Consider the following 26,287-nt stretch of genomic DNA (forward strand, 5'->3'; position numbering starts at 1 on the left):
TCCGCCCTCAGGGATCCAGGAACTCCGCGCCCAGCCGAATCGTCGGAAAAACCCGGAGTGGCAAATCCGGGCGCGGCCCTGGGCGCTGGAGTTTCAGAGCTTGCGCAGAAGGCGTCCGAGGCGCATGCTCCTTGGCCGTCCCGGACCCCGCGGTCTGGCTACCGCGCTGGCCTCCTTGGCCCACGGAATTCCGGGCCGGCTGCGGACATGGCGGCCAGCCTGTGGATGGGAGATGTGAGTGAGGGCGGCTGCGCGGGTCCGAGGAGGACGACTCTTAGTGCCACGGGGGAGGAAGAGTCTGAGGCGGAAGGGTCTTGGAATCCCAAAAGGGTGGAAGTGAATGGGGAGGGGAGTTCTTTGGGTGACACAGGAGGGTCCCAGCATTTAGAAGAAGGGACCGAGTCTGAGGGTGGGGGTTCCTGGCCTTTCACCTGGGTTCATGCATGGAAGGGAAAGGGAGGTTCTTTAGGGGGATAGCATGGCAGAACCCCAAGGTTGAAGGGCGCTGTGGCTCTAGGACTGGAGGGGTTACTAGATCCAGAAGGGAGGCCCCCCTAAAGGGAGCAAGTTTGAGGGGAAGGAGGCAAGGGATTGAAAGGTGGGGATCAGGCCACTCTGTAGATGAAAATCTCCCCTCCCTCACCCCGCCCCCACCAGCATCGCGTAGCCAAACCCGCGTGGGCTCTGGAACCCGGACTGAGGAGCCTGCTTGCTGGCTGGCCTGAATCGCTCTGCTCTTGTATTTACGCAGCTGGAGCCCTACATGGATGAGAATTTCATCTCCAGAGCCTTTGCCACCATGGGGGAGACCGTAATGAGCGTCAAAATTATCCGAAACCGCCTCACTGGGTACATTTTCTCCTTCGATCTTCTCAATTCTCCGTTAATAGACCATGCTGCAAGTGTCATTCTGAGAGTGTAAACATCACAAAGTCAGGGCTTCTCACCCCTAATAATAGTTAATATAACGTTATAAACGCTAACATTTTGGGGGCTTATTGAGAGGAAGTGTAGCATATTGCTTGAGGACTGGACTCTGGAACCAGACTGAAAGTTATGTCTACTATTGTGACCTTCCGCAAATTACTTAACCTTTCCATCTCCTGACACAACTATGAAAATGGAGGCGATAACAGCATCGCCCTCAAAGAGTTATGGTGAGGATTAAATGAGTTAATTCACGTTCATCATTTAGAACAGTGTCTGGCATATGGTATATGCTCAATAAATATAAACGGATTACAGTATGCTTAGTTATAAGCACTTTTTTTTGTTTGTTTGTTTTTGAGAGAGAAAGAGAGCGGGGGGAAAGGCTGAGAGAGAGGGAGATAGAGAATCTGAAGCTGGTTCTGCTCTGTTAGCTCAAAGCCCAATGCGGGGCTGAAACCCATGAACTATGAGGTCATGCCCTGAGCCAAAGTCCAACACCCAACCTACTGGGCCACCCAGGTGCCACAGTAATAAACGCTTTAAAATCACTTTTTTAATAGATTTTATTTTTAAGTAATCTCTACACCCAACATGAGGCTTGCATTCACAACCCTGACATAAAGAGTCGCATGCTCCACCGACTGAGCCAGCCAGGTGCCCCTAAAGTCAGACAAATACGTCTGAGCTAAGTACTATTATTAGAGAAGCTTCATAACTGTCTTAAAGTTTACAGAGCTATTAAATGACAAGCCAGGACTCAGGTCTGTTCTTAAAGCCATGAGTGCTCTTAACTCTCGTGTGTCATTCACTTAAAAAGTTATTTATAGAAATACTATGTGCTGTTGTTCTGGGTTCCCTGGATAGGAGGCTGAAACAAACCATAGTCCTTCCTCTCATGCAGTTTACTACATTCTAATAGGGAGATGAAACAGTAAATATGGAAACAACAAAATGCAGAGAATATTTTGAGATAGTGGTGCTATATTGCCTCCAGATTCTTCCTTCTCTTGGGAGGAGGGGGTCTTAGTTTTCCTTAGGGTTCTAGTTAGAAAAGGGAGGATTCTTTTATCAATTGTCAGTATTTACTGAGCAGCTACTCTGCCCCATACTCTACTAAAGTAGCTTGCTAAAACATCACATGGCTGGGGGTGCTTGGGTGGCTCAGTCGGTTGGGCATCCGACTTCGGCCCAGGTCATGATCTCACGGCCCGTGAGTTCGAGCCCCGTGTCGTGCTCTGTGCTGACAGCTCAGAGCCTGGAGCCTGCTTCCGATTCTGTGTCTCCCTCTCTCTCTGCCCCTCCCCGCTCAAACTCTGCCTCTCTCTCAAAAATAAATAAACACTAAAAAAAATTAAAAAAAAAATAAAACATCACATGGTTGAAAAATACAGATGAGAGGTATGAACTGCAGTCAGTTTTGGCTATTTGGTTGACAGGTACTTTGTGTATTCAGAGTCTCAATACCTGTTACTGAAACCCAGGTTTGGTTGCCTGTAGTTGGAAAGGCCAATACTCTAGAGATGAGTTGTTTTTTCTTCTCGCCCTCCCACCCCCAAGAGAGGAGTTTTAATTTGAAAGAATAGGAGCTTTATTCAGGAGGTCAGCCACCTGAGGAGAAGGCAGACTCTTGTCCAAAAGCCTACTCCAGGGGTGCCTGGGTGGCTCAGTTGGTTAAGCATCCGACTTCAGCCTAGGCCTTGATCTCACCGTTCCTGAGTTCGAGCCCCTCATTGGGCTCTGCTGACAGCTCAGAGCCTGGAGCCTGTTTTCAGATTCTCTGTCTCCCTCTCTCTCTCTGCCCTTCCCCCACTCATTCTCTGTCTCTCTCTCAAAGATAGGTAAACATTCAAATTTTTTTAAATAAATAAAAATAAATAAACAAAACAACACACACGCCCACTCCAAGGTTTCTCCTGGCCCAGAGATTTTAAAAGTAATTTAGGGCAATTAATTATAGAAGTGCAGTGGTCTATGACAATTGTGTTTTTTTGTTTTGTTTTTTTTTTTAAGTTTATTTTACTTATTTTGAGAGAGAGAGAGTATGGGAGGGGCAGAGAGAGAGAATCCCCACTCTGACAGTGCAGAGCCCGATGTGGGGCTTGAACTCAAACTGTGAGTTCATGACCTGAGGTGAAATCAGGAGTCGGTTGCTTAACCTCTTGAATCACCCAGCCACCCCTCTATGACAGTTCTTGATTACACACAGGCTCAGTGGTGCCAGCGACAGATGTTGTCACAGGGCTCAGAGGTATTGCCAAAGGGCCTGGTTCCTTGGTGGTGGTGGTGGTGGGGTTTGGTTCCTTGGTGCCCAGGGTGGTACAGGAGAGAAGAGCTCTGTTCTTTCTAGGAAAGGATGCATGATCTATAAATGTACAAAGAAAGGTTTAGTTAGTCAATCACATGGGATAAGGGTGCTTGTTAGAACTTAAATACTACTAGGTTGGCCAGAGGGGCTGAGACGCTTCATACCTAGGATTTTCTGACTGGTACATCGTGCCAGCCTAAATATTTTTCTTTTTCACTCTTGTAGACAGAAGGCCCCAGATAATCAGCTACTGGTATGAAAACAAACATTCTGTAGTACTTTCTACTTTACTGAAATGAGATTTGGAACCATATCTTCCTATCCGTATCTAAACTCTAGCTGTTTCTTACGCTGATACTTACAGACATATTGCATTTTTATTCAGCCTCACTTGATAAAAGACTTTGAAGAGGCTTATAAGAATACTGTAGAATGAGTAAATGCAAATTTAAAAAATAAGACCAGAGGTGCCTGGGTGGCTCAGTCAGTTGAGTGACTAACTCTTGATTTCGGCTCAGGTCATGATCTCATGGTTCGTGGGATTGAGCCCTGAGTCTGGCAGTTTCTTATATACATCTGCCTTATGACTGAGCAAGTCTAGTCTAGGTATTTACCCAAGAGAAATGAAAACATCTATCCACCAAAAATAGGAATTGAAAAGAGTGTTCATAACAGCTTCAGGACAATGGCTGAAAACTGCAAGCAGTCCAGATATCCACAGATAGGTAAACAGATACATATTGGTGTTTTCATACAATAGAATCCCACTCAGCAATAATGAATGAATGATGAATCTCCATCATTAGGCTGAATGAAGGGGTGCCTGGCTGGCTCAGTTGGTGGAGCATGTGATTCCTGATCTTGGGGTCATGAATTTGAGCCCCACCTTGGGTGTGGAGTTTACCTGAAGAAAAAAAAAGGCATTATGCTAAATGAAAAAAGACTTACTGTATGGTTCCATTTATTTAAACTTGTAGAATATACAAAATTGATGTATGGTAAAAATAACTCAGTGTCTAGATTTGTGCAGTTCTCTGTGTGTATATTTCACTGCTTGTAAAACAAACAAAAAAAAAACTGTAAAGAATAATTGAATAATATGCATGTTGAAGTAATTGAGGGAAGCATACCAATATCTAAAACCTAATTTTGGAATGTATCAGAAAATAAGGATGATAAGTGGGTAGAGGGATGGATAGATGGATAATTGTGTAACAAAATAAGTATAATAAAGGGTTAATTATAGGTGGTGGATATGTAGGTGTTTGCTATACAATTCTTTTTTTTTAAGTTTTTTCTTTTTCTTTTAGTAATCTCTTTATCCAATGTGGGGCTCAAACTTATGGCCCGAGACCAAGCGTTGCATGCTCTTCTGACTGAGCCAGCCAGGTGCCCCCAATTCTTTTCATTTTTATGTTTGGAATTTTTTACAATAAAATGTTGGGGAAAGAATGTAGTCAGAATTCAACTCCAACCTGTGGCACATCCCAGCTGTGTGGGTTAAGGCCTACTGTAGAATCCTGCTAGGTCTCCGTGTCCCCTTCTAAATGGGAGTAATGGTTTCATTCACCTCGCAGAGTTAGTGTGACGATTCAGTCAGTGAGAGATGGTGCATGTGAAATGGCCAACACAGAACCTGGCCCATAGTGAGTGCTTTGTAGTCTTCAGCTCTTTTTTTTTTTCAAGTCCGTGATTGAATTTTTTTATTTATTTTTTATTTTTTAGAGAGAGCACGAGAGCAGGGGAGAGGGGCAAAGGGAGAGAAAGAGAGAGAGAGATAGAGAATCTTAAGCAGGCTTCACATTCAGTGGGGAGTCCGAGGCTGGGCTTGATCCTGCTGGGAATGGCCAGCAAACCCTGCCCTGATGGATGAAAGATTACTCCACTCTTTGCTAAGAAAGAGAGAAGAAGGCACGGGGTCAGGGTTCACAGACTAAGACCCTGTTTGCCTCACTTATACTCTCATTTATGTTCAAAGGGCGTATAACATTTCAGGCAAGCAAAAACAAAGGGTGCCTGACTAAAAGGTGAATAATCACAAGAGACTAATCAAATCAGAGAAATATGGCAAGTGGCTATGTGTCCTATTATTTTGCTAAACTTTGTATGCAATGTATAGATAAGGGAGTTCCCCAAGGACTGCAGAAACACCTGGAAGGGCTGGCCTCCGGGCTAGGGCATAATGCACTGAGGCGTCTGGCATTCCAAGAAACCCACGCCCCTTCCAAGCTTAACTGCAGCCCACCAGAAATCTGTGTTACATTTTAGCTAGCCCACGTTGTGTATAATCTCGTCATCCTCAGTAATAACGCCAACCCTGGGATCCTGACTAGCGGAAATCAAGAGTTAGTTGCTTTACTGACCGAGCCACCCAGGTGCCCCAGTAGTGGGTAACTCTTACTAATGGTGGTCTTCACATCTGTGAGCCTCAAGATTCTCACACATAGAAGACACAGATTTGGCCCTTCATTCTTCTTAGCATCAACAAACATGGAGCTCATAGATCCTGTTCTGTGATCCTTGGGCACAAGCACTGCTATTACCCATACCTTCTTGGCTTTGTGTCCATATGTTTATTGGAACTAAGGATCTTGAGTAATATTTCCAGAAAAGTTAGGATTATTTCACCGGTGATACCTGTAAGGATGATGTTAAGGAAAATTAACTGTTTTCAGTATAAATCTCATAGTAGAAGGGATGTCAGAGGATATAGCCATATCCTCCTACTTCCGTCTCTTTAAAAAATAGAATATGGGGGATCTCCTAGACATCTCGCAATTAGGGTCCATGGGTTTACTTTGTCCAGCCAGCCAGATTGTAAGTTTCTTGAGGACAGGTCTCTTGTTCTTCAGCTCTGTATCAGCCTGACCTGTGGTAGGTGATCAAGAAAAAAAAAACACTTTAAATTGTGAAAATTTTCAAATAAAACTACAAAGAATGGTACAGTGAACACTAATATAGTCACCACTGAATTTTGTTAACATGTTGCCATATTTTCCTTATCTCTCTCTTTAACTGGATAGATGTAGATACATGTTTCTTTTTGCTAAATCATATGAAAGTAAGTCACAGATGTTGTGACAGTTTACCACAACATATTTAAGCATACATTGCCAAAAACTGGACATAACCACAATGCTTCTATCATACTAACAGCATTAACAGTGATTCCCTGATACCCATCAAACGATACCCAGATAATTCCCATATAGTGCCCAGTCTACATTTAAATTTTTATATTTGCCCCAAGAATAGCTTTTTATAGCTTTAAAAAAAAATTTTTTTTTCCCCAAGTCAGATGAGTAGTGTGCTAAGGTTGTAACAGGGTTTGAGGAAGGTACATATCACAAAAGTATGAACACTCAGTCATCACACTTAATGAACTAAAGGATCATCTCCTCTTTATTTATTTATTTATTTATTTATTTATTTATTTTTAAATTTTTTTTTTTTAACGTTTATTTATTTTTGAGACAAAGAGAGACAGAGCATGAACAGGGGAGGGGCAGAGAGAGAGGGAGACACAGAACCTGAAACAGGCTCCAGGCTCTGAGCTGTCAGCACAGAGCCCGACGCGGGGCTCGAACTCACGGACCATGAGATCATGACCTGAGCTGAAGTCGGACGCTTAACCGACCAAGCCACCCAGGCGCCCCTATTTATTTATTTTTTAATGTTATTTATATTTGAGAGAGAGACAGAGAGTGCGCAAGCCTGGGAGGGGCAGAGAAAGGGAGACACAGAATCTGAAACAGGCTCCAGGCTCTGAGCTGTCAGCACAGACTGTGTCTCCCTTTCTCTCTCCCTCCCCCACTTGTGCTTGTGTGCTCTCTCTCCCCCCAAAATAAATAAACATTAAAAAAAAGAAAAAAAAATGCTCACCTCTTATCTTTTTTCGTAACACTGACTTTTTAAAGAGGTAAGACCAATTGTCTTACATAAGGTTCTACATTCTGGAATCTAGTTTAACTTTCTGGACTTATTTGCTTCCTTTTGGTGGTGTTTTACTTGTTCTGTCCCTAATATTTCCTGTAAACTGGACATTAGATCTAAGGGTTTGATTGGATTGTATTAAATATATATATATATTTTTTGTTTATTTTTGAGAGAGAAAGAGAGTGAGTGCAAGTGGGGGATGGGCAGAGGAGGACAGAGGATCCAAAGCAGGCTCTGCACTGACAGCAGTGAGCCCGATGTGGGACTCAGACTGATGAACCATGAGATCATGACTGGAGCCAAAGTCAGGCATTCAACTGAGCCACCCAGGTGCCCCGTATTATATTAAATATTCTTGACAAAAATACTTCATAGGTGATATAGTACATAAGTAAATGTTTACTAGATAGATGAGTGTGGGACTCGCCCAGATTGGCAATCCTTACATTCAGGTTTGTAAATTAGTTTTGAACTAGAATATAAGAGGGAACAAAAAATAGTACAGGCTCTGATTAGAAAAACATTTTTCCTTCCCCTCAGGCCAGGGCTTAGTCTCATCTGAGAATCCCACCTTTAACCATTCTCTTTCTCTTGTTTGCTTTCTTTCCAGAATCCCAGCTGGCTACTGTTTTGTAGAATTCGCAGATTTGGCCACAGCCGAGAAGTGTTTGCATAAAATTAATGGGAAACCCCTTCCCGGAGCCACACCTGTAAGGACACTTAGATAATGATGATGTTGCCATTTTTATTGTCATCGATAACTATCATTTATTGAATCCCTACTGTATACTTACATTATTTAATTTAATCCTATAAAAACCCTGAACAGTAGGCATTGTTATCTTTGACAGACCAGGAAACTGAAGCTCAGGGAAGTGAAATAACTTGCCCCAAGGCAACACAGGTAGTAAGTACAGAGCCAGCATGCAAACTGAAGATTGGTTGCCTCTAAAATCCATGCCCTTTGCGCTGTGCACCTCTGCCTCCCTTAACGGAAGACTTGAAACCCCAGACCTCTGCCTGACTGAGAAACTAGAACAGGCTGGCGGTAGTGAGGACACGTTTCAAGAGAGTTACATTCTGCTCTTCCCACAGTTACTTAGCTTACAGCTGCACCAAGCTGGCACACCTGGGCTCATAGAACCATGGAGCTGGCAGTGCCCTTAGCGATCATCCGTGCAACCCCCCCATTTTATACAGGAGAAAAAGCTGAGGCTTAGAGAGGGGGAGATGTTTTGGCCAAGGTAATTTATTTCAGTTTTTTTCAAATATTGTTTGGCTCTTGAAATGCCCTTCTCTGTTTTAGTTTGTTTGTTTTTAAATTTCTAGGCAAAACGTTTTAAACTGAACTATGCCACTTATGGGAAACAACCAGATAACAGGTAAGCATAGGGTAACCCCAAGGTAGCCTCAAGCCCCAGGAAATGTCTAGATAGAGACAAGATGCATCACTGTGTTGGGCTCTACCAAAGAGACGGTTGAGGAGCCAAGTTTGGTCCACTTTGCCTTCCTCCCGAAGGATGACTCCTTCCCCTTCCCCACTGGGGCTTCTTGTCAAGACCCATGTATTCTATTTGGGCCCACCTCTACCTTCCTCCCTGTTACCCATAGTAAGAATTGACCTGTTGTAGCAACATAAATCCGTTCAGCTTCAACTTTTCGGGGTGCTGTTCAAAAGCTTTAAAACAATGTATCAAGAGTTTAAAAAACATATGCACCCACTGACCCTGTAATTCTACTTTTCAGAATTTATTCATGGATGTATGCAAAGATTAGCCTCAAAAGTGTTCATTGAAATATTACATATAACGGGAAAAATTGGAGAAACCCCAGATAATCTAATAATTGAGAAGTGGTTTACGTGACAATATGTTTATTAATTGGAATATTGTGTATCCATTAATAAGTCACTGTAGCAAAATAGGACATGTCAAGACATTGGTGATATGTTAAAAGTGAAAAAATGCTAGAAACAAAATGAGTTATACCCAAGTTTTGTAAATTCAAAAAGAGAAGCCCAAGGGAAAAAAAAAAAGACAAAAATATAACAGTGTTCATAGTGATTACTTTTGAGTGGTTGGGTTGTTGGTAATTTTATTTCTCTTTTGTCCTTTTGTGTATTCTGATTTTATTTTTTTATTTCTTAATATTTAGTTATTTTTGAGAGAGAGAGAGAGGCAGAGTGCGAGAGGGGGAGGGGCAGAGAGCAAGGGAGACACCGAATCTGAAGCAGGCTGCAGGCCCCAAGCTGTCAGCACAGAGCCTGACTCAGGGCTTGAACTCACGAACTGATATCATGACCTGAGCTGAGGTTAGATGCCCAACCTACTGAGCCACCCAGCTGCCTGTTGTATATTCTGATTTTAAAGAAGGAATATATATCATGCTTGAACTAAGAAAATAATAATGAGTTTACATGTTTGATTTTTTCTTTTTTTAAGATTTTATTTTTAAGTAATCTGAACTTAAACTCATAGCCCAGAGATCAAGAGTCATATGCTCCACTGACTGATCCAGGCAGGTGCCCTGATTTTTTCTTTTAATAATTTTTCTAGAATGGGGGACCTAGGGTGGCTCACTTGGTGGAGCATCCAGCTCTTGATTTTGACTCAGGTCATGATCCCTAGGTCGTGGGATTGAGGCCCAACATTGGGCTCCATGCTGAGTGTGGAGCCTACTTGGGATTGTCTCTCCCTCTCTCCCCCTTTCTCCTTTCCCCCTCTCCTGTTTGTGCTCTATCTCTCTAGAATAGAATAGAATAGAATAGAATAGAATAGAATAGAATAGAATAGAATAGAATAGAATAGGAGTAGAGTAGTTTATAGCAGCACTATCAATAATAGCCAAAGTATGGAAAGAGCCCAAATGTCCATCGATGGACGAATGGGTAAAGAAAATGTGGTGTGTATATATACATATATATGTGTGTGTGTGTGTGTGTGTGTGTGTGTGTGTGTGTATACACAATAGAGTATTACTCGGCAATCAAAAAGAATGCAGTCTTGCTATTTGCAACTACGTGGATGGAACTGGAGGGTATTATGCTAAGTGAAATTAGTCAGTCAGAGAAAGACAAAAATCATATGGCTTCACTTATATGAGGGCTTTAAGAGACAAAACAGATGAACATAAGGGAAAGAAAACAAAAATAATATAAGAACAGGGAGGGGGACAAAACAGAAGAGACTCATAAATATGGCGAACAAACTGAGGGTTATTGGAGGGGTTGTGGGAGGGGGGATGGGCTAAATGGGTAAGGGGCACTAAGGAATCTACTCCTGAAATCATTGTTGCACTATATGCTAACTAATTTGGATGTAAATTAAAAAAAAAAAAAAAAAAGAATGACTATTAAAAAAAAAGAATAAAATAAAGGCATCTGGATGGCTCAGGTGGTTAAGGGCCCAACTCTTGGTTTTGGCTCAGGTCATGATCTGTTTGTGAGATCAAGCCCCATGCTGGACTCTAACTTGCTTGGGATTCTCTTTGTCTCTCTCTCTGCCCCTCCCCTACGCTTGCACACCACCCCCCCTCAAAATAAATAAACTTAAAATATATATATTTAAAATAAGAGGTTGACAAGATGTGGCCTGACTTGTGTCACCTGCAAGCTAAAAATGGTTTTTATACTTCTAAAGGGTTGTGAAAACAGAAAAAGCAACAGAGACCATAGGTGCCCCACCAAGCTTAAAACTTTTATTGTCTGGCACTTTACAGGAAAAGTTTGCTGACACACATTCTAAAAGTTAGGGGATTTCATCCTAGCTGGGGTTTCAGGCTTTAGGACATAAGGTCCAGTTCTCATTCTCTATCTTTCACTATTTCAACTAAAAATATGCAGTGAGGGGCACCTAGAGCACACAGTTTTTGATCTTGGGGTCATGAATTCGAGCCCCATGTTGGGCATAGAAATTACTTAAAAAGGGGAGCCTGAGTGGCTCAGTCGGTTAAGCGTCTGACTTCGGCTCAGGTCATGATCTCACAGTTCGTGAGTTCAAGCCCCACATCGGGCTCTGGGCTGACAGCTCAGAGCCTGGAGCCCGCTTCAGATTCTGTGTCTCCCTCTGCTGCCCCTCGGCCGCTTGCACTCTGTCTCTTGCATTGTCTCAAAAATAAATAAAAACATTAAAAAAAAATTTTTTTTTTGCAAAGAAATTACTTTACAAAAATGCAGTGAATACAGAATGTGTAGATTTCTCCTTTGAGGTCCTCTGACCGGGTCCCCCCATCTGCACTCAAAGCCAAACAGGCTTTGTTCAGTGAGTAAGGGACTTGGGACAGGGGGCTGCTTCCATAACTCTTCTGCCAGGGCTGCCAAATGCAACACATTCAGACCTGGTTAAGGGCCCATCAGATGTACTGTTCCCTCAGAAGGCCCAGGAGGTTTACCTAGAATGGGCCAAAAGAGCTTGTTAGAACAAAGGTTTTGGTGATTGTCTCTGAATCTTGTTCTCTCCTCTCAGCCCTGAGTACTCCCTGTTTGTGGGGGACCTGACCCCAGACGTGGATGACGGCATGCTGTATGAATTCTTCGTCAAAGTCTACCCCTCCTGTCGGGGAGGCAAGGTGGTTTTGGACCAGACAGGCGTGTCTAAGTAAGACCTCGTTGGTTACTGATGCCTACCCCGTTCCAGCATTTGTGTTTTGGATGGAAATGTTAGAGCAAGGCCATGGAGCACGGTGGTTAAGAGCATAAGCTCTGGAGCTGGACGTTCTGGTGTGAACCCTCACTCCAGTACTGGCTGGGGATAATGTGGTAAACACGTCACCGAAGCTCTGACCCTGTTTCCTCATCTGTGAAACAGATGCGGATTGATAGTATCTGTTCATAGGGCTGATGTCAGAGTTACAGGATGTGATATAAATAAAGCGATAGGATAGGCTTTGTAGATGTTTGCCATTTTATTTATTAGTGTTACTTCAAAAGTGGAAAAACCTCAAGAAAGGCTTATTCTTGATCAGAGTAATAGTTATAAGCATGAGGTTGAGTTACAAGCTTGGGACCTTGATCTGAATCCTGATTCTCCAGTGATGTCGGGCAAGTTATGAACCCCTCTGACCTCAGTTCCCTCCTCAGGAAAATGCAGATACCACCATTATCTAATTGTTGGGCCGTTTGATGAGACGCTCAGCACGGTGCTGGGAAATAAAAAGTGCTCATGAAATGTTCACTATCATTCGTTGATCCCCCAAGTAGAATATGAGTCCAGCAGAGCAAGAACCTTGTCTGCTTAGGACTGCTGAGCCCCAGTGCCTAACACCATACCTGGCGAACAGGGCAGACGCAGGAAGTATTTGCTCAGTGAACTTCTATGGCTGTTACTACTACCATACTGATGATAATAATATTTCCAGTAGATTGGGTGGGAAGCCTCTGTTTGGGAAGGAGCCCCATCAGTGAAGGCGTGGAGGGGAACGGTGAACTAAACTAGGGATTCCCCCAGATCTCAGGATCCTCCAGCGCTGGAATCTTGAATCGTTCTACCTACAGCATGCCTCCACTGATGGGGATCTCATCCCTTACTACAGAGTTTGAGGGACTCTCTCTCTTTTCTGTTTTTAAACTTTACCTTCATCACATTTGTGATCTAAATAGTGTGTCTGCTTTTGTTTCCTACAGGGGCTATGGTTTTGTGAAATTCACAGATGAACTGGAACAGAAGCGAGCTCTGACTGAGTGCCAGGGAGCAGTTGGCTTAGGGTCTAAACCAGTTCGGCTGAGTGTGGCAATCCCCAAAGCGTGAGTCGTGCACTGGTGGGAAGGTAGAGAGCCTCTGGACTGATGCCAGCCTGGACGCTCCTCCTCTGCTTGGTGATAATGCGAGCTTCCGCATGCTGGACGTGAGACTGCAGGGAGGCATAGTTTAGGTCACAGATAATGAGTGCCTGTTACTTGCTAGGCTGTGTTCTGGGCATTGGCGATGAAGGAACATAACCCTGCCCCTCCAGAAGCTTACAGTTGGGAGAGAGCTCTGACTGGTGAAGGCACATACATTCGGACATGGCTGGTAGCAGTGCTGGGAAAGCAGTTGGGCTCTGCATTCTCCCATGTGCTTGCTCTTTGCCCCGTAGTGTCACCATTAGAGATTTATCCACAGAACTGATGAGAATTGAGCAGAAGGAAAGATATTATACCCAATTTTAACTATGGGAATAGCTAAAAGGTAATGATCCTAAACACTACAGAATATTATGTACATCACTATCATACCTGTCATGCCAGTCAGAGAGCCCTTCTTCCCTTACAACTCCAAGCAGGTTTTTCAGTCAGAAGACAACTGCTCTCTGCATAGAATCTTCTATCCTTTGGCCAAAGCAGTGGTTCTCAACTGGGGACAGTTTCATCCCACAGCGGGACATTGGCGACACCTGGAGACAATTTTGGTTGTCACAACTTGTCGGGGAGGACATCTAATGAGTGGAGGCCCGGGATGCTACTAAATGTCGCACAATGCACAGGCCGGCCCCACCCGAAAGACTTGTCTGCCTTGCCCCCAAGTCAATAATGTGAAGGCTGAGGAAGTCTATGCCATGAGTGGCAGAATGGCTGCATTCTTGGGGCAGAATTTCCAAATGGCCAGGTTTTTCTGTCTTTTTTTTTTTTATTGGGTTCTAGTCCTAGGCTGCCAGTTTTTTCTTTCTTTTCTTTTCTTTTCTTTTCTTTTCTTTTCTTTTCTTTTTTTTTTTTTTTTTTTTTTTTCTTTTCTTTTCTTTTCTTTTCTTTTCTTTTCTTTTCTTTTCTTTTCTTTTCTTTTCTTTTCTTTTCTTTTCTTTCATGTTTATTTACTTTTGAGAGAGACAGAGACAGACTGTGAGGCAGGGAGGAGCAGAGGAGACAGAATCTAAGCAGGCTCCAGGCTCTGAGCTATCAGCATAGAGCCTGACGCAGGGTTTGAACTCATGAACAGGCGATCATGACGTGAACCGAAGTCAGATGCCTAACCAACTGAGCCACCCAGGTGCCAGGTGCCCTTCTCTCTTTCTTTCTTTCCTTTTTTTTTTTTAATGTTTTATTTATTTTTGAGAAAGCCCAAGTGGGGGAGGGGCAGAGAGTGAGAGACAGGATCTGAAGGGGCTCTGTGCTGACAGCAGTGACTCCATGTGAGGCTTGAACTCATGAACCGCGAGATCATGACCTGAGCCAAAGCTGGGCACTAACCGACCGAGCCACCAGGGTGCCCCTAAATGGCAAGGTTTTTCAAAGCAGCAAAAGATTTGGAGGTTCTTTGTAGCTTAACTGTATTTAATACATGGAAGATCAGTTTGAGTAATTTCCCCTCAAAATGTTATTCTATACTATATAAAACATTACAGAAAATATTTAAAAGAAATTTCCTCATTATCCTAAAATGACTAATTACGATTTCTGACTTCCAAAGTTTACTTATTTATTTTGAGAGAGAAAGAGAGCTCTTGCGAGGGAGGGGCAGAGAGAGAGAAAGAGAGAATTCCAAGCAGGCTCTGAGCCACCATTGTAGAGCCAGATGAAGGGCTCAAGCCCAAGAACCACGGCCCATGACCTGAGCTGAAACCAAGAGTTGGATGCTTAACGAACTGAGCCACCCAGGCACCCAGTGTTTATTCATTTTTTAAAAATATTTATTTATTTATTTATTTTGAGAGAGAGAGAGTGTATGTGCATGCCCCCGAGACAGTGGGGGGAGGGGCAGAGGGAGAGAGAGAGAATCTTAAGCTGGCTCCATGCCCAGCTTGGAGCCTGACACGGGACTTGATCTCACAACCATCAGATCGTGACCTGAGCTGAGATCGAGAGTCAGATGCTTAACCAACTGAGCCATGCAGGCACCCCTCTTTATTCATTTTTAATTACAGTAACAGTGCTCATTCTTTTTCCCCCAGTTTCCCTCATATACGCATTCCCTTTCCGACATAGCTCTACAATCCTCACCATAATATTTTTAATAGCTTCAGGGTATCTTGACCGTATATTCTGCCTCAAGGTTCCTCAGATGTTGACGTTGTTGGTTGTTTCTGACATGTTACCATTTATTCAGTCAACAAGAACCGAGTTCCTACAACTCTGCGGGCCCTGACCTAGACTTTGGAGTTGTAGCTGTAATCAAGAAAAACAAAGTGCCTTCTGCAAGGAGGTTATGTTCTGTTCCACTTCCTGGTTGATCATTGTCAGAATTTGGGGCCTGCCTCTAGGGAGGCGCCATCAAGCACTGGGAATTGAGGGTGGTAAGGGTTCTCTTTGAGGATTCATCTGTAAGAGCTGAGTGTGGAGAAACAGAGCAGAAGTGTACAGACCCAGGCCAGGGAGATGACCTTCAATTATGTGAATATATCAGGAGGGTGGCAGACTCCTTGGAAGCGTGTCAGGGTAGTCGGAGGGGAGCATTAGCAGTTTCCAGCCTCACGCCGGGCAGGGAGAGGAAGTCTCTGCCACTAGACTTCATCCGGCCACCCCATCAGGAGGTGATGCTAAGATGGTCAGGCATGGAGTTGTCTAACTGCTCTAGCCGAGTCCTGCTCACCAAGCAGATGTTGCACTCGAAAAGAACTCGCGCTCATTCAGACTTTGAGAATTTGTGGTTCCTGTGACAGGATTGCTGTGGTAGTTCACCTCCTGCTTATGACTTGGTTTCCTCTCTGGCTTCACTGTGGAGATAGAATACACTAATCATGAGGACGTGACTGCATTCCACACCACGTGGCAGTTACAGTTCTCCGTATAAGCCAGCCAGCGGGTGGTGTGGGCCTCTGCCTCCTGCGTATTTGGTGTGCACTTACGAGTCTGGCTCTCAGGAGTGTGATGACTCTGGAAGCACGTTGCCATGTTGTTCTTTTGATTCCTCCCACCTGGGACTGCTGGTCATACCCCAGGCCTGTCTCATAAGCCTACTCACACATGATTGTGTACATTTTTGAGAGCAGTGGATCCTTTTTAAGCTTGACATTCTGTCTTTGGTCAGCAGTGGCTAGGGTAGCCATGCAAGCAGGAGAAGAAAGCTGCCCACTGAGCCTGGGCCTCAGCCCTGATTTGTGAGTGCAGGATTATAGGAGCCTGGCAAGATGTCTTACATCTGTCAGAGCAGGTACTGTAGGTAACAGTGTGGTGTTCAGAGCATGAGCCTTGGAGCTGAATTTGGCTCCAGTCCTAGGTGTGGCCTTGGGTAAATCACTTAATCTTTTAGAGGCTCAGTATTCTCATCTGTATAATGGGAAAAATACATAATAGCTCTGCCAAAGGGTTGTGTGAGACTTAAGATAGGAGACTATATATGAAAACCAATGGGCCCAGATCCTGAGTACCTACTCCGTAATGGTAGCTGTGACCACAGTGGTGCCGCTAAGCCTACTGGACCTTCTGGAACACTTGTTTTGTGTGTGTGTGTGGCGAAGAGGTGATTAGACATTTTGTAGTTGACAAGCTTCTTGGATCATCCTAAATCCAGATTTTCCAGGCCTTGTTCACCTGAGCCTTTGTGGGTGGCAAAAAAACCAGCCCCCCAAGATCTTGGTAAGAGGACAAGTCAGTACTGACAAGATTTGATAAGAGAGACAAACCTAACCATTAAAACTCCTGACTGTAGGGGCACCTGGGTGGCTCAGTCGGTTAAGGTTTGATTCTTGGTTTGAGCTCAGTTTTTGATGTCACAGTTTCATAAGTTCGAGTCCCCCTGTCAGGCTGTGTGCTGGCAGTGTGGAGCCTTCTTGGGATTCTCTCTTTTCCCTCTCTCTCTGTCCCTGCCCGACTCGTGCTCGCTCGCTCTCTCTCTCTCAAAATAAATAAATAAACTTAAAAAAAAAATTAAAAGCAAAAACAAAACTCCTGACTGTAAAGCCTGGGCTCTGAAGCCAGATTGCCTGGGTGTGGATCTCCTATTAGCTATGTGGCTTTGGACAAATGATGTGGCCTGCATGTACCTCAATTTCCTCATCTAAAATAGGAATAACGTATTGTTCTTACATAAGGTTGTCATGGGTTTTGAATGAGTTGATCTGCGGAAAGCACTTAGAACAGCCCCTGGCCACGTAGTAAGAGTTATGGAAACGTTTGTCTACATTTGTTTCTTTTTGCTTCTTTCTTCATTTAAGGAGCCGCGTGAAGCCAGTGGAATATAGTCAGATGTACAGTTACAGCTACAACCAGTATTACCAGCAGTACCAGAACTACTATGCGCAGTGGGGCTATGACCAGAACACAGGCAGCTACAGCTACAGCTACCCCCAGTATGGCTACACACAGAGCACCATGCAGGTAACCATGGTTCGGCAGACCTGGTCCTCTTGGGTATGTCGTCCTCCGGGGATCGGTAAGGGTGGCAGCTTGGACTTTAGAAAATATGGCAAAGAGGCAGCAACCGAGTTCCTCTTGTTAAAAATAAGGCCTCCCAGGGGCGCCTGGATGGCTCAGTCGGTTGAGTGTCCGGCTTCGGCTCAGGTCATGATCTCACGGTTTGTGAGTTCGAGCCCCACGTTGGGCTCTGTGCTGACAGCTCGGAGCCTGGAGCCTGCTTCAGATTCTGTGTCTCCTCTCTCTGCCCCTCCCCACTTGTGCTCTGTCTCTCTCTGTCTCAAAAATAAATAAATAAATGTTAAAGAAAAAAAAAAAAAGGCCTCCTGGCCTTGGGCCAGGAGTTCACGCTGCTTCTCATCCCCTCTCTGGTCTCTTGGCAGACATACGAAGAAGTCGGGGACGACGCATTGGAAGGTAAGAAAGGAGTTTGCTCACCCATTCCTCTGTCCTCTGTCAGCTGTTGCCGGGTGACCGCCCTGTGGCTGGCACTGTGCCTGTAGCTAGATGCTGAGGAGTGCAGTGTGGAGTGTGCTCTTGAGGAGACTGAATTTTAGTGAGAGAACTAGTGCTTGTGTAATTAGAGTAAGAACTGAGTGTGTCCCCCAGCGGTGTCTGTGCAGGTCCCAGAGAGCCTGGAGGGAGCAGCTCAACAGGAGAGAGAGCTGGTCACTCCCTAGACGTGGGCCATTCGGTCCCCAGATGCAGTTCTCCAGCAAAACTGTTGCCTTGTATTTGTTTGATAATTTGTAAAATTCATTTTTTATTTCATGTTTTAATTTTTCTATATATTTTACATTACATTTTTTCCTCATTTTTTTTAAGTTTATTTATTTATTTACATAATCTCTACCCCCAACATGGGGCTCGAACTCACAACCCTGTGATCAGGAGTTGCACACTCCACTGACTGAGCCACAAGGCACCGCTCTCATTTTCAAGTAATAGTTACTTACCATTGAAAATTTGGAAACTATAGTAACATATTGATGAAGAAACTGAAAATCACCCCCATTTGCGACATAGTAATAGCCATTATTATTTTTTAATTAAAAGCATTTACTGGGGCACCTGGGTGTCTCAGTCACTTAAGCATGACTTCGGCTTGGGTCACGATCTCGTGGCTCCCAGGTTCAAGCCCTGCATCACACTCTGTGCTGACGGCTCAGAGCTTGGAGCCTGCTTCAGATTCTGTGTCTCCCCCTCTCACTGCCCCTCCCCTGTTCACACTCTTTCTCTCAAAAATTAATAAACATTAAAAAAAAAGCATTTATTGTAATTTTTACTGAATTTAACAAGAAAAAGGAAAGTAAAACTGAAGGAATTGCTAACCTTCAAAACTTTTCAAGGGAAATATTAGTAATTAAAGGATTCTCTAAGGCTTGAAAAATTATGAAAAAAAGTTTTTCAACATGTTTCTGAACAGATGTTAAGGTTTTTTTTTTTTTTTTTTTTTAAGTTTATTTATTTATTTTGAGAGAGACACAGTTCGAGTGGGGGAGGAGCAGAGAGAGAGGGAGAGAGAGAGAATACGAAGCCACGAGAGAACACCGACTGAGCCACCCAGGCACCCCTAAATAGATGTTGAGTTTTAAAGAAGTAAAACTCTTCTGGGTGGCTCAGTTGGTTAAGCGTCCAACTTCTGCTCAGGTCATGATCTTGCGGTGCCCAGGTTTGAGCTCATACTCTGTTTCTCTCTGTCTCTCAAAAATAAATGAATGTTAAAAAAAAAGTATACAGTCCAATATATTTTTTTAAAGTTGTATTCGTTTACTTAAAGCACAAGTGGGGGTTGGGGTGGGCAGTAGTCACAAAGTTGTACTATCATTACCACTAATTCCAAAAGAAACTCTGCAGCCATTAGCAGTCACTCTCCGTGTGCCGGCCCCCTCCAGTCCCTGCCAGCCACTCATCTACTTTCTGTCTGTTTGGATTTACCTATTCTGGGTTTTGTTGTTGTTTTAATTTTTTTTAATTTAAATAAATTTAATTTTTTAAATTTACATCCAAGTGAGCATATAGCGCAACAGTGATTTCAGGAGTAGAGTCCTTAGTGCCCCTTATCCATTTAGCCCCTCCCCCCTCCCACAACCCCTCCAGTAACCCTCTGTTTGTTCTCCATATTTAGGGTCCCTTATATTTTGTTCCCCTCCCTGTTTTTAATTTTTTTTCATGTTTTTATTTTATTTTGAGAGAGAGACACAGTGTGAGTGGGGAAGGGGCAGAGAGAGAGGGAGTCAGAATCCGAAGTAGGCTTCAGGCTGTGAGCTGTCAGCACAGAGCCTAATGCGGGGCTTGAACTCACGGACTGTGAGATCATGACCTGAGCCGAAGCCAAACGCCCAACCGACTGAGCCACCCAGGTGCCCCCCCACTCCCGTTTTTATATTATTTTTGCTTCCATTCCCTTGTGTTCATCTGTTCTGTGTCTTAAAGTCCTCATATGAGTGAAGTCATGTGATATATGTCTTTCTCTAATTTTGCTTAGCATAGTACTGTCTAGTTCCATCCACGTAGTTCTGAATGGCAAGATTTCATTCTTTTTGATTGCCGAGTGATACTCCATTGTATATATATACCACATCTTTATCCGTTCATCCATCGATGGACATTAGGGCTCTTTCCATACTTTGGCTATAGTTGATAGTGCTGCTATAAACATCGGGGTGCATGTGTCCCTTCAAAACAGCATACCTGTATCCCTTGGATAAATACCTAGTAGTACAATTCCTGAGTTGTAGGGTAGTTCTATTTTACATTTTTTGAGGAACCTCCATACTGTTTTCCAGAGTGGCTACACCAGTTTGCATTCCCACCAACAATGCAAAAGAGATCCTCTCCGCATCCTCGCCAACATCTGTTGTTGCCTGAGTTGTTCATGTTAGCCATTCTGACAGGTGTGAGGTGGTATTTCATTGTGGTTTTGATTTGTATTTCCCTGATGAGGAGTGACGTTTAGCATTTTTTCATGTGTCAGTTGGCCATCTGGATGTCTTCTTTGGAGAAGTGTCTATTCATGTCTTTTGCCTATTTCTTCACTGGATTATTTGTTTTTCGGGTGTTGAGTTTGATAAGTTCTTTATAGATTTTGGTTACTCACCCTTTATCTGATATGTTGTTTGCAAATATCTTCTCCCATTCTGTCAGTTGCCTTTTAGTTTTGCTGGTTGTTTCCTTTGCTGTGCAGAAGCTTTTTATTTTGAGGAGGTCCCAGTAGTTCATTTTTGCTTTTGTTTCCCTGGCCTCTGGAGATGTGTTGAGTTAAGAAGTTGCTTCAGCCAAGATCAAAGAGGTTTTTGCGTGCTTTCTCCTCGAGGATTCTGATGGATTCCTGTCTTACATTTAGGTCTTTCATCCATTTTGAGTTTATTTTTGTGTATGGGGTGAGAAAGTGGTCCAGGTTCATTTTTCTGCATGTCCCAGCTTCCTACTTGCTGAAGAGGCTGTCTTTATTCCATTGGATATTCTTTCCTGCTTTGTCAAAGATTAGTTGGCCATATGTTTGTGGGTCCATTTCCGGGTTCTCTATTCTGTTCCACTGATCTGAGTGTCTGTTCTTGTGTCAGTACCATACTGTCTTGATGATTACAGGTTTGTAATACAGTCCGAATTTTTTTATTTTTTTATTTTATTTATTTATTTTATTTATTTATTTTTTTTATGTAACAGACTGTAGGTTTTTTTTTTTTTCTTTTCAATATATGAAATTTATTGTCAAATTGGTTTCCATACAACACCCGGTGCTCATCCCAAAAGGTGCCCTCCATCTACCCATCACCCACCCTCCCCTCCCTCCCACCCCCCATCAACTCTCAGTTTGTTCTCAGTTTTTAAGAGTCTCTTATGCTTTGGCTCTCTCCCACTCTAACCTCTTTTTTTTTTTCCTTCCCCTCCCCCATGGGTTTCTGTTAAGTTTCTCAGGATCCACATAAGAGTGAAAACATGGTATCTGCCTTTCTCTGTATGGCTTATTTCACTTAGCATCACACTCTCCAGTTCCATCCATGTTGCTACAAAGGGCCATATTTCATTCTTTCTCATTGCCACGTAGTACTCCGTTGTGTATATAAACCACAATTTCTTTATCCATTCATCAGTTGGTGGACATTTAGTCTCTTTGCATAATTTGGCTATTATTGAGAGTGCTGCTATAAACATTGGGGTACAAGTGCCCCTGTGCATCAGCACTCCTGTATCCCTTGGGTAAATTCCTAGCAGTGCTATTGCTGGGTCATAGGGTAGGTCTATTTTTAATTTTTTGAGGAACCTCCACACTGTTTTCCAGAGTGGCTGCACCAATTTGCATTCACACCAACAGTGCAAGAGGGTTCCCGTTTCTCCACATCCTCTTTAACAAATGGTGCTGGGAGAACTGGACAGCAACATGCAGAAGATTGAAACTAGACCACTTTCTCACACCATTCACAGAAGTCCGAATTTTTTTAATAAGATTTTTTTTTAACGTTTATTTATTTTTGAGACAGAGAGAGACAGAGCATGAATGGGGGAGGGTCAGAGAGAGAGAGAGAGAGACACAGAATCGGAAGCCGGCTCCAGGCTCTGAGCCATCAGCCCAGAGCCCAACGCGGGGCTCGAACTCACGGACCGTGAGATCGTGACCTGAGCCGAAGTCGGACGCTTAACCGACTGAGCCACCCAGGCGCCCCAGTCCGAATTTTTTTAAATGTTGATTCATTTTTGAGAGAGAGAGAGAGAGAGAGAGAGAGCATGAACAGGGGAGGGGCAGAGGGAGATAATAGAATCTGAAGCAGTCTCCAGGCTCTGAGCCGTCAGCACAGAGCCCGATGCGGGACTTGAACCCACAAACTGAGAGATCATGACCTGAGCTGAAGTCAGACGCTTAACAGACTAAGCCACCCAGGTGCCCCCCCCCTTTTTTTAATTGGGCTTCATGCCCAGTGTGGGGCTTGAACTCACAACCCTGAGATTAAGAGAGACGTGCTGTACCCACTGTGCCAGCACCCCAGGGCATTTTAAATAAATGGAATTGTGTATAATGTGTGGGCCTTTGTGAATGGCTTCTTTCACTCAGCATAGTGTTTTCAAGGTTTGTCCATGTTGTAGCATGTGCCATTATTTCATTTTTTATAGCCAAATAATATTCCATTGTGTAGATACCCATTCGTTTTGTTGATAGACATTTGGGTTCTTTCCACTTTTAGTATTATGAATATACTAAAGCACATTCATGTATAAGTTTTTGTATGGACAGAGAAAAGTTTTCATTACCTAGGGATGAAATTGCTGGATCATATGGCAAACTCTATATTTAACCATTGGAGGAACTGCCAAACTTTTCTGAAAAGGCTGCAGCATTTTCTGTTCTCACCAACAGCTTATGAGGCTTCCAGTTTCTCCACATCCTCACCAGTGATTGTTACTCTTTTTCATTACAGCCACACTGGTGAGTTTCAAGTGATATCTCTTTGTGGTTTTGGTTTGCACTTTCCTAATGGCTAATGCTTTGTGCATCTTTGTATGCTTATTGACCGTGTGTGTGTAGATCTTTGGAGAAATATCTAGTCAAGTCCTTTGTCCGTTTTTAAGTTGGGTTGTCTTTGTATGTAGCCTTGCCAGAGTTTTTCATATTCTGTTCTGGATTCCAGTTCCTTGTCAGACTTAAGATTTGCAAATTATCCCATTCCATGACTGTCTCTACTTTCTTGATAATGTCCTTGGAAGCACAAAAGTTAATTTCCATGAAGTTCAATTTATTTTTTTTTTTGTTTGTGCTTAAATGCTGTTATCTAAAAGGCATTGTTTGTTTACACCTGTTTTCTCCTAAGAGTTTATAGTTTCAGCTCTTATATTTAGGTCTTTGATCCGTGTTTAGTTAATTCTTGTTTAAGTAAGTTCTTAATTCTTAAGAGTCTAGCTTTATTCTTTTGTCTGGTTATCTAGTTGTCCCAGCACCATTTGTTGAAAAACTATTCTTTACCATTCAGTGGTCTGCTACCCTTTTAGAAGACGAATTCACTATAAATGTACAGGTTGCATTTGGACTCTCAAATCTTATTCCATTGATCTATATGCTTATCTTTCAGCCACTGCCACAGTTGGTTTTTTTTTTTTTTTTTTTTACTGTTACTTTGTAGTAAGTTTTGAAGTGGCAAAGTCCTTGACCTTTCTTTTTCAAGATTGTTTTGGCTATTCTAGATCCTTTGCATTTTTTTTTAATTAAAAAAATTTTTAATGTTTATTTTTGAGAGAAAGAGCATGAGTGGGGGAGGGACAGTGAGAGGGGGAGACACAGAATCCAAAGCAGGCTCCAGCTGTCAGCACAGATTCTGACCATGGGGCTTGAACTCATGAACTGTGAGATCATGACTTGAGTCGAAGTCGGACGCTTAACCGACTGAGCCACCCAAGTGTGCCTCCTTTGCATTTCCATCTACATTTTATGAGCCTCTCAATGTCTGCAAAACAAGGCAGCTGATTTTTATAGGGATTACACTGAACAATTTGGGGAGTATTGCTGTCTAAAAACAATATTGTGTCCCATTCCAAGTACATGGGATGCCTATTTACTTAGGTCTTCTTTTATGTCTCTAATTGTAAAATAAGTGTTGTAATGAATGTGTGTTTGTGTATGTGCATTTTATTGTATTTGTGTGTGTGTGTGTGTGTGTGTGTGTGTGTGTGCGCGCGCCTTTTAAACCAACACAAGATGGCAAGGAAAAGTATAAAATGTTAGCAGTCATAGTGATTAAGGAATTTTTTTAAACTTCTTTTATTACAGAAAAGTATGTAAAACAAGCATATAGTTTAATATGTAATTATAAAGCAATTGCTTGTGAAACCTTTATTCAGGGCAATAAAACATTGCCAGCCTCCAGAAACTATCCTTCCCCTAATCACAACCCTGCTAGGGGAAACTACTGTATTGATTTTCTCTTTATAATCACCTAGATATGCATCCTTAAATAATATGGTTGTTTTGCCTGTTTTTAACTTCATGTAATGCAGCTGTACTATAGATACGTCTTGCTTTTTTCATTCAACATTATTTTTTTTGACAATTTAAACCTTTTTTAAAGTTTGAGAGTGAGTGGGGGAGGGGTAGAGAGAGGGAGAACCCCCAAACAGGCTCCCCACTGCCAGCAGAGAATGCAACGCAGGGCCCAAATCCACAAACCATGAGATCATGCCCTGAGCCAAAATCAGGAGTTGGACACTCAACCAACTGAGCCATCCAGCCACCCCATAAACTCTTTATTTTTTAATGTTTATTATTTTGAGAGAAAAAGCATGAGCCTGGGGAGGGGCACAGAGAGAGGAGGAAAGAGAGAATCCTAAGCAGGCTCCACACTGTCAGCACAGAGCCCGACGCGGGGCTTAAACCCATGAACTGTGAGATCATGACATGAACTGATATCAAGAGTCAGATGCTTGGGGTGCTTGGGTGCTCAGTTGAGTATGACTTCAGCTCAGGTCATGATCTCACAGTTCTCGAGTGCTGACAGCTGAGTCTGGAGCCTGTTTCAGATTCTGTCTCTCCTTTCTCTCTGCCCCTCCCCTGCTCACACTTTCTCATATTTTTTTTAATTAAAAAAAAATTAAAAAGCCAGATGCTTTAACCGACTGAGCCACCGAGACACCCCTCACCTTTTTTTTAAATGAAATTCCAGTATGGTTAGCAGTGTTATTAGTTTCAGTGTACAGTGTAGTGATTTCAACAATTCTGTACAATCCTCCGTGCTCATTGTTGTAAATGTACTAACAGAGTCACCGTTTGTGAGATCCAATCAAGTTGTATGCAGCTGAGGTTCATTTTCACGGCTATGTAATGTTCCCTTTTAACAACAGTGCTTTGGATTTAGTAATTTTGATCAGATTTCCAGAACCCAAAATTGAAATAAAGACCACTCCAGGAAAGCCAGCGCACAGGAAGGCCAGAGATAAGAGGAGGAATAACAGCCGCCATCATCTGAGTACTGACTACACGTTCCATTCTCTAAGCAGGTTCTATTTTCATCCTCAGAGGAAGCCTGCAAGACAGTGGTATCCACCCCTGTGAGGCATGAGGGACTCTGACCGAGGGTAGGGAACTTCCTGAGGAAGGAGGAAGTCCTGGCAGTTGGGAACAGAGTCCAAGTCTCCCAGAGCTTCTCTTGGCGCTCGGAACCCACCCTTGCTTTTCTTGCAGACCCCATGCCGCAGTTGGATGTGACGGAGGCCAACAAGGAGTTCATGGAGCAGAGTGAGGAGCTGTACGATGCACTGATGGACTGTCACTGGCAGCCCCTGGACACAGTCTCTTCAGAGATCCCTGCCATGATGTAGTCAGGACAAAGGACAAACAGAAACGGACTGTGTGATGGAGATAAGAGACTCCTTTTTAACAAAAGTATTGGAAGAACTTTTACCTTTTTGGAAACGTTTTGTAAGATTTTAGTAACCAACTATTCTGATTATGACTGTTCTTGCACCACCACTCCCTTCGACAGCCTTTTGAGTTTGAAAACCAAGGTGCCGTTAAACAAGGTTTTCCAATTTGTCTTTGAACAGTTGTTCCAGGTAGGGTTATGTACACTCTTGGAGAGAAGAATTTGGAGTCATTAATGAACTGGAGCGTATGATTTATTCACCCCAGCAGCCTTTTTCTGGTGACACTATATCCTTACCCCCTGTGTAGTCAGAATGCATGAATTACCTGTTATGCCAAATGATGGGCAACGTTGATCTTCCATTTCAAGTACCCTCTGTCCCCATCCCCCACGCTGAAGTTTGGTGGCTAGGGCAGACTGAAGTTCCTTAGACATTCCAGCTGGGAAAGAAGCTGTGTGGCCTGTGTGGTAGAAGTCATGGAGCCAGCTACATCTAGACCAAAAGGC

The 26,287-nt window shown here is 43.2% G+C and overlaps 1 protein-coding gene and 1 non-coding gene across 3 annotated transcripts; one reads left to right on the top strand and one right to left on the bottom strand.

The window, feature by feature from the left end:
- Window positions 1-25,856, top strand: LOC102949279 (tRNA selenocysteine 1 associated protein 1). 2 transcript variants are annotated; one of them, XM_042996279.1, is made up of 9 exons: window positions 1-234; window positions 752-849; window positions 7,782-7,881; window positions 8,501-8,553; window positions 11,635-11,766; window positions 12,792-12,911; window positions 17,234-17,396; window positions 17,816-17,849; window positions 22,789-23,140. In XM_042996279.1, exons 1-9 carry the CDS (start codon window positions 208-210, stop codon window positions 22,911-22,913), a joined length of 852 nt encoding a protein of 283 aa, XP_042852213.1. In that variant the 5' UTR covers window positions 1-207; the 3' UTR covers window positions 22,914-23,140. The 2 variants fall into 2 exon arrangements, with proteins under 2 accessions (XP_042852213.1, XP_007097969.1); XM_007097907.3 differs by lacking the exon at window positions 22,789-23,140 and adding an exon at window positions 25,600-25,856 and having other exon boundaries at window positions 10-234.
- LOC122241780 lies at window positions 6,528-6,627 on the bottom strand. The gene has a single exon (XR_006222003.1). It is a non-coding gene; the product is annotated as a small nucleolar RNA U13 (small nucleolar RNA).
- Window positions 25,857-26,287: the final 431 nt, after the last annotated feature.

This window comes from Panthera tigris, chromosome C1, assembly GCF_018350195.1.
Source record: "Panthera tigris isolate Pti1 chromosome C1, P.tigris_Pti1_mat1.1, whole genome shotgun sequence".
Taxonomy (NCBI): domain Eukaryota; kingdom Metazoa; phylum Chordata; class Mammalia; order Carnivora; family Felidae; genus Panthera; species Panthera tigris.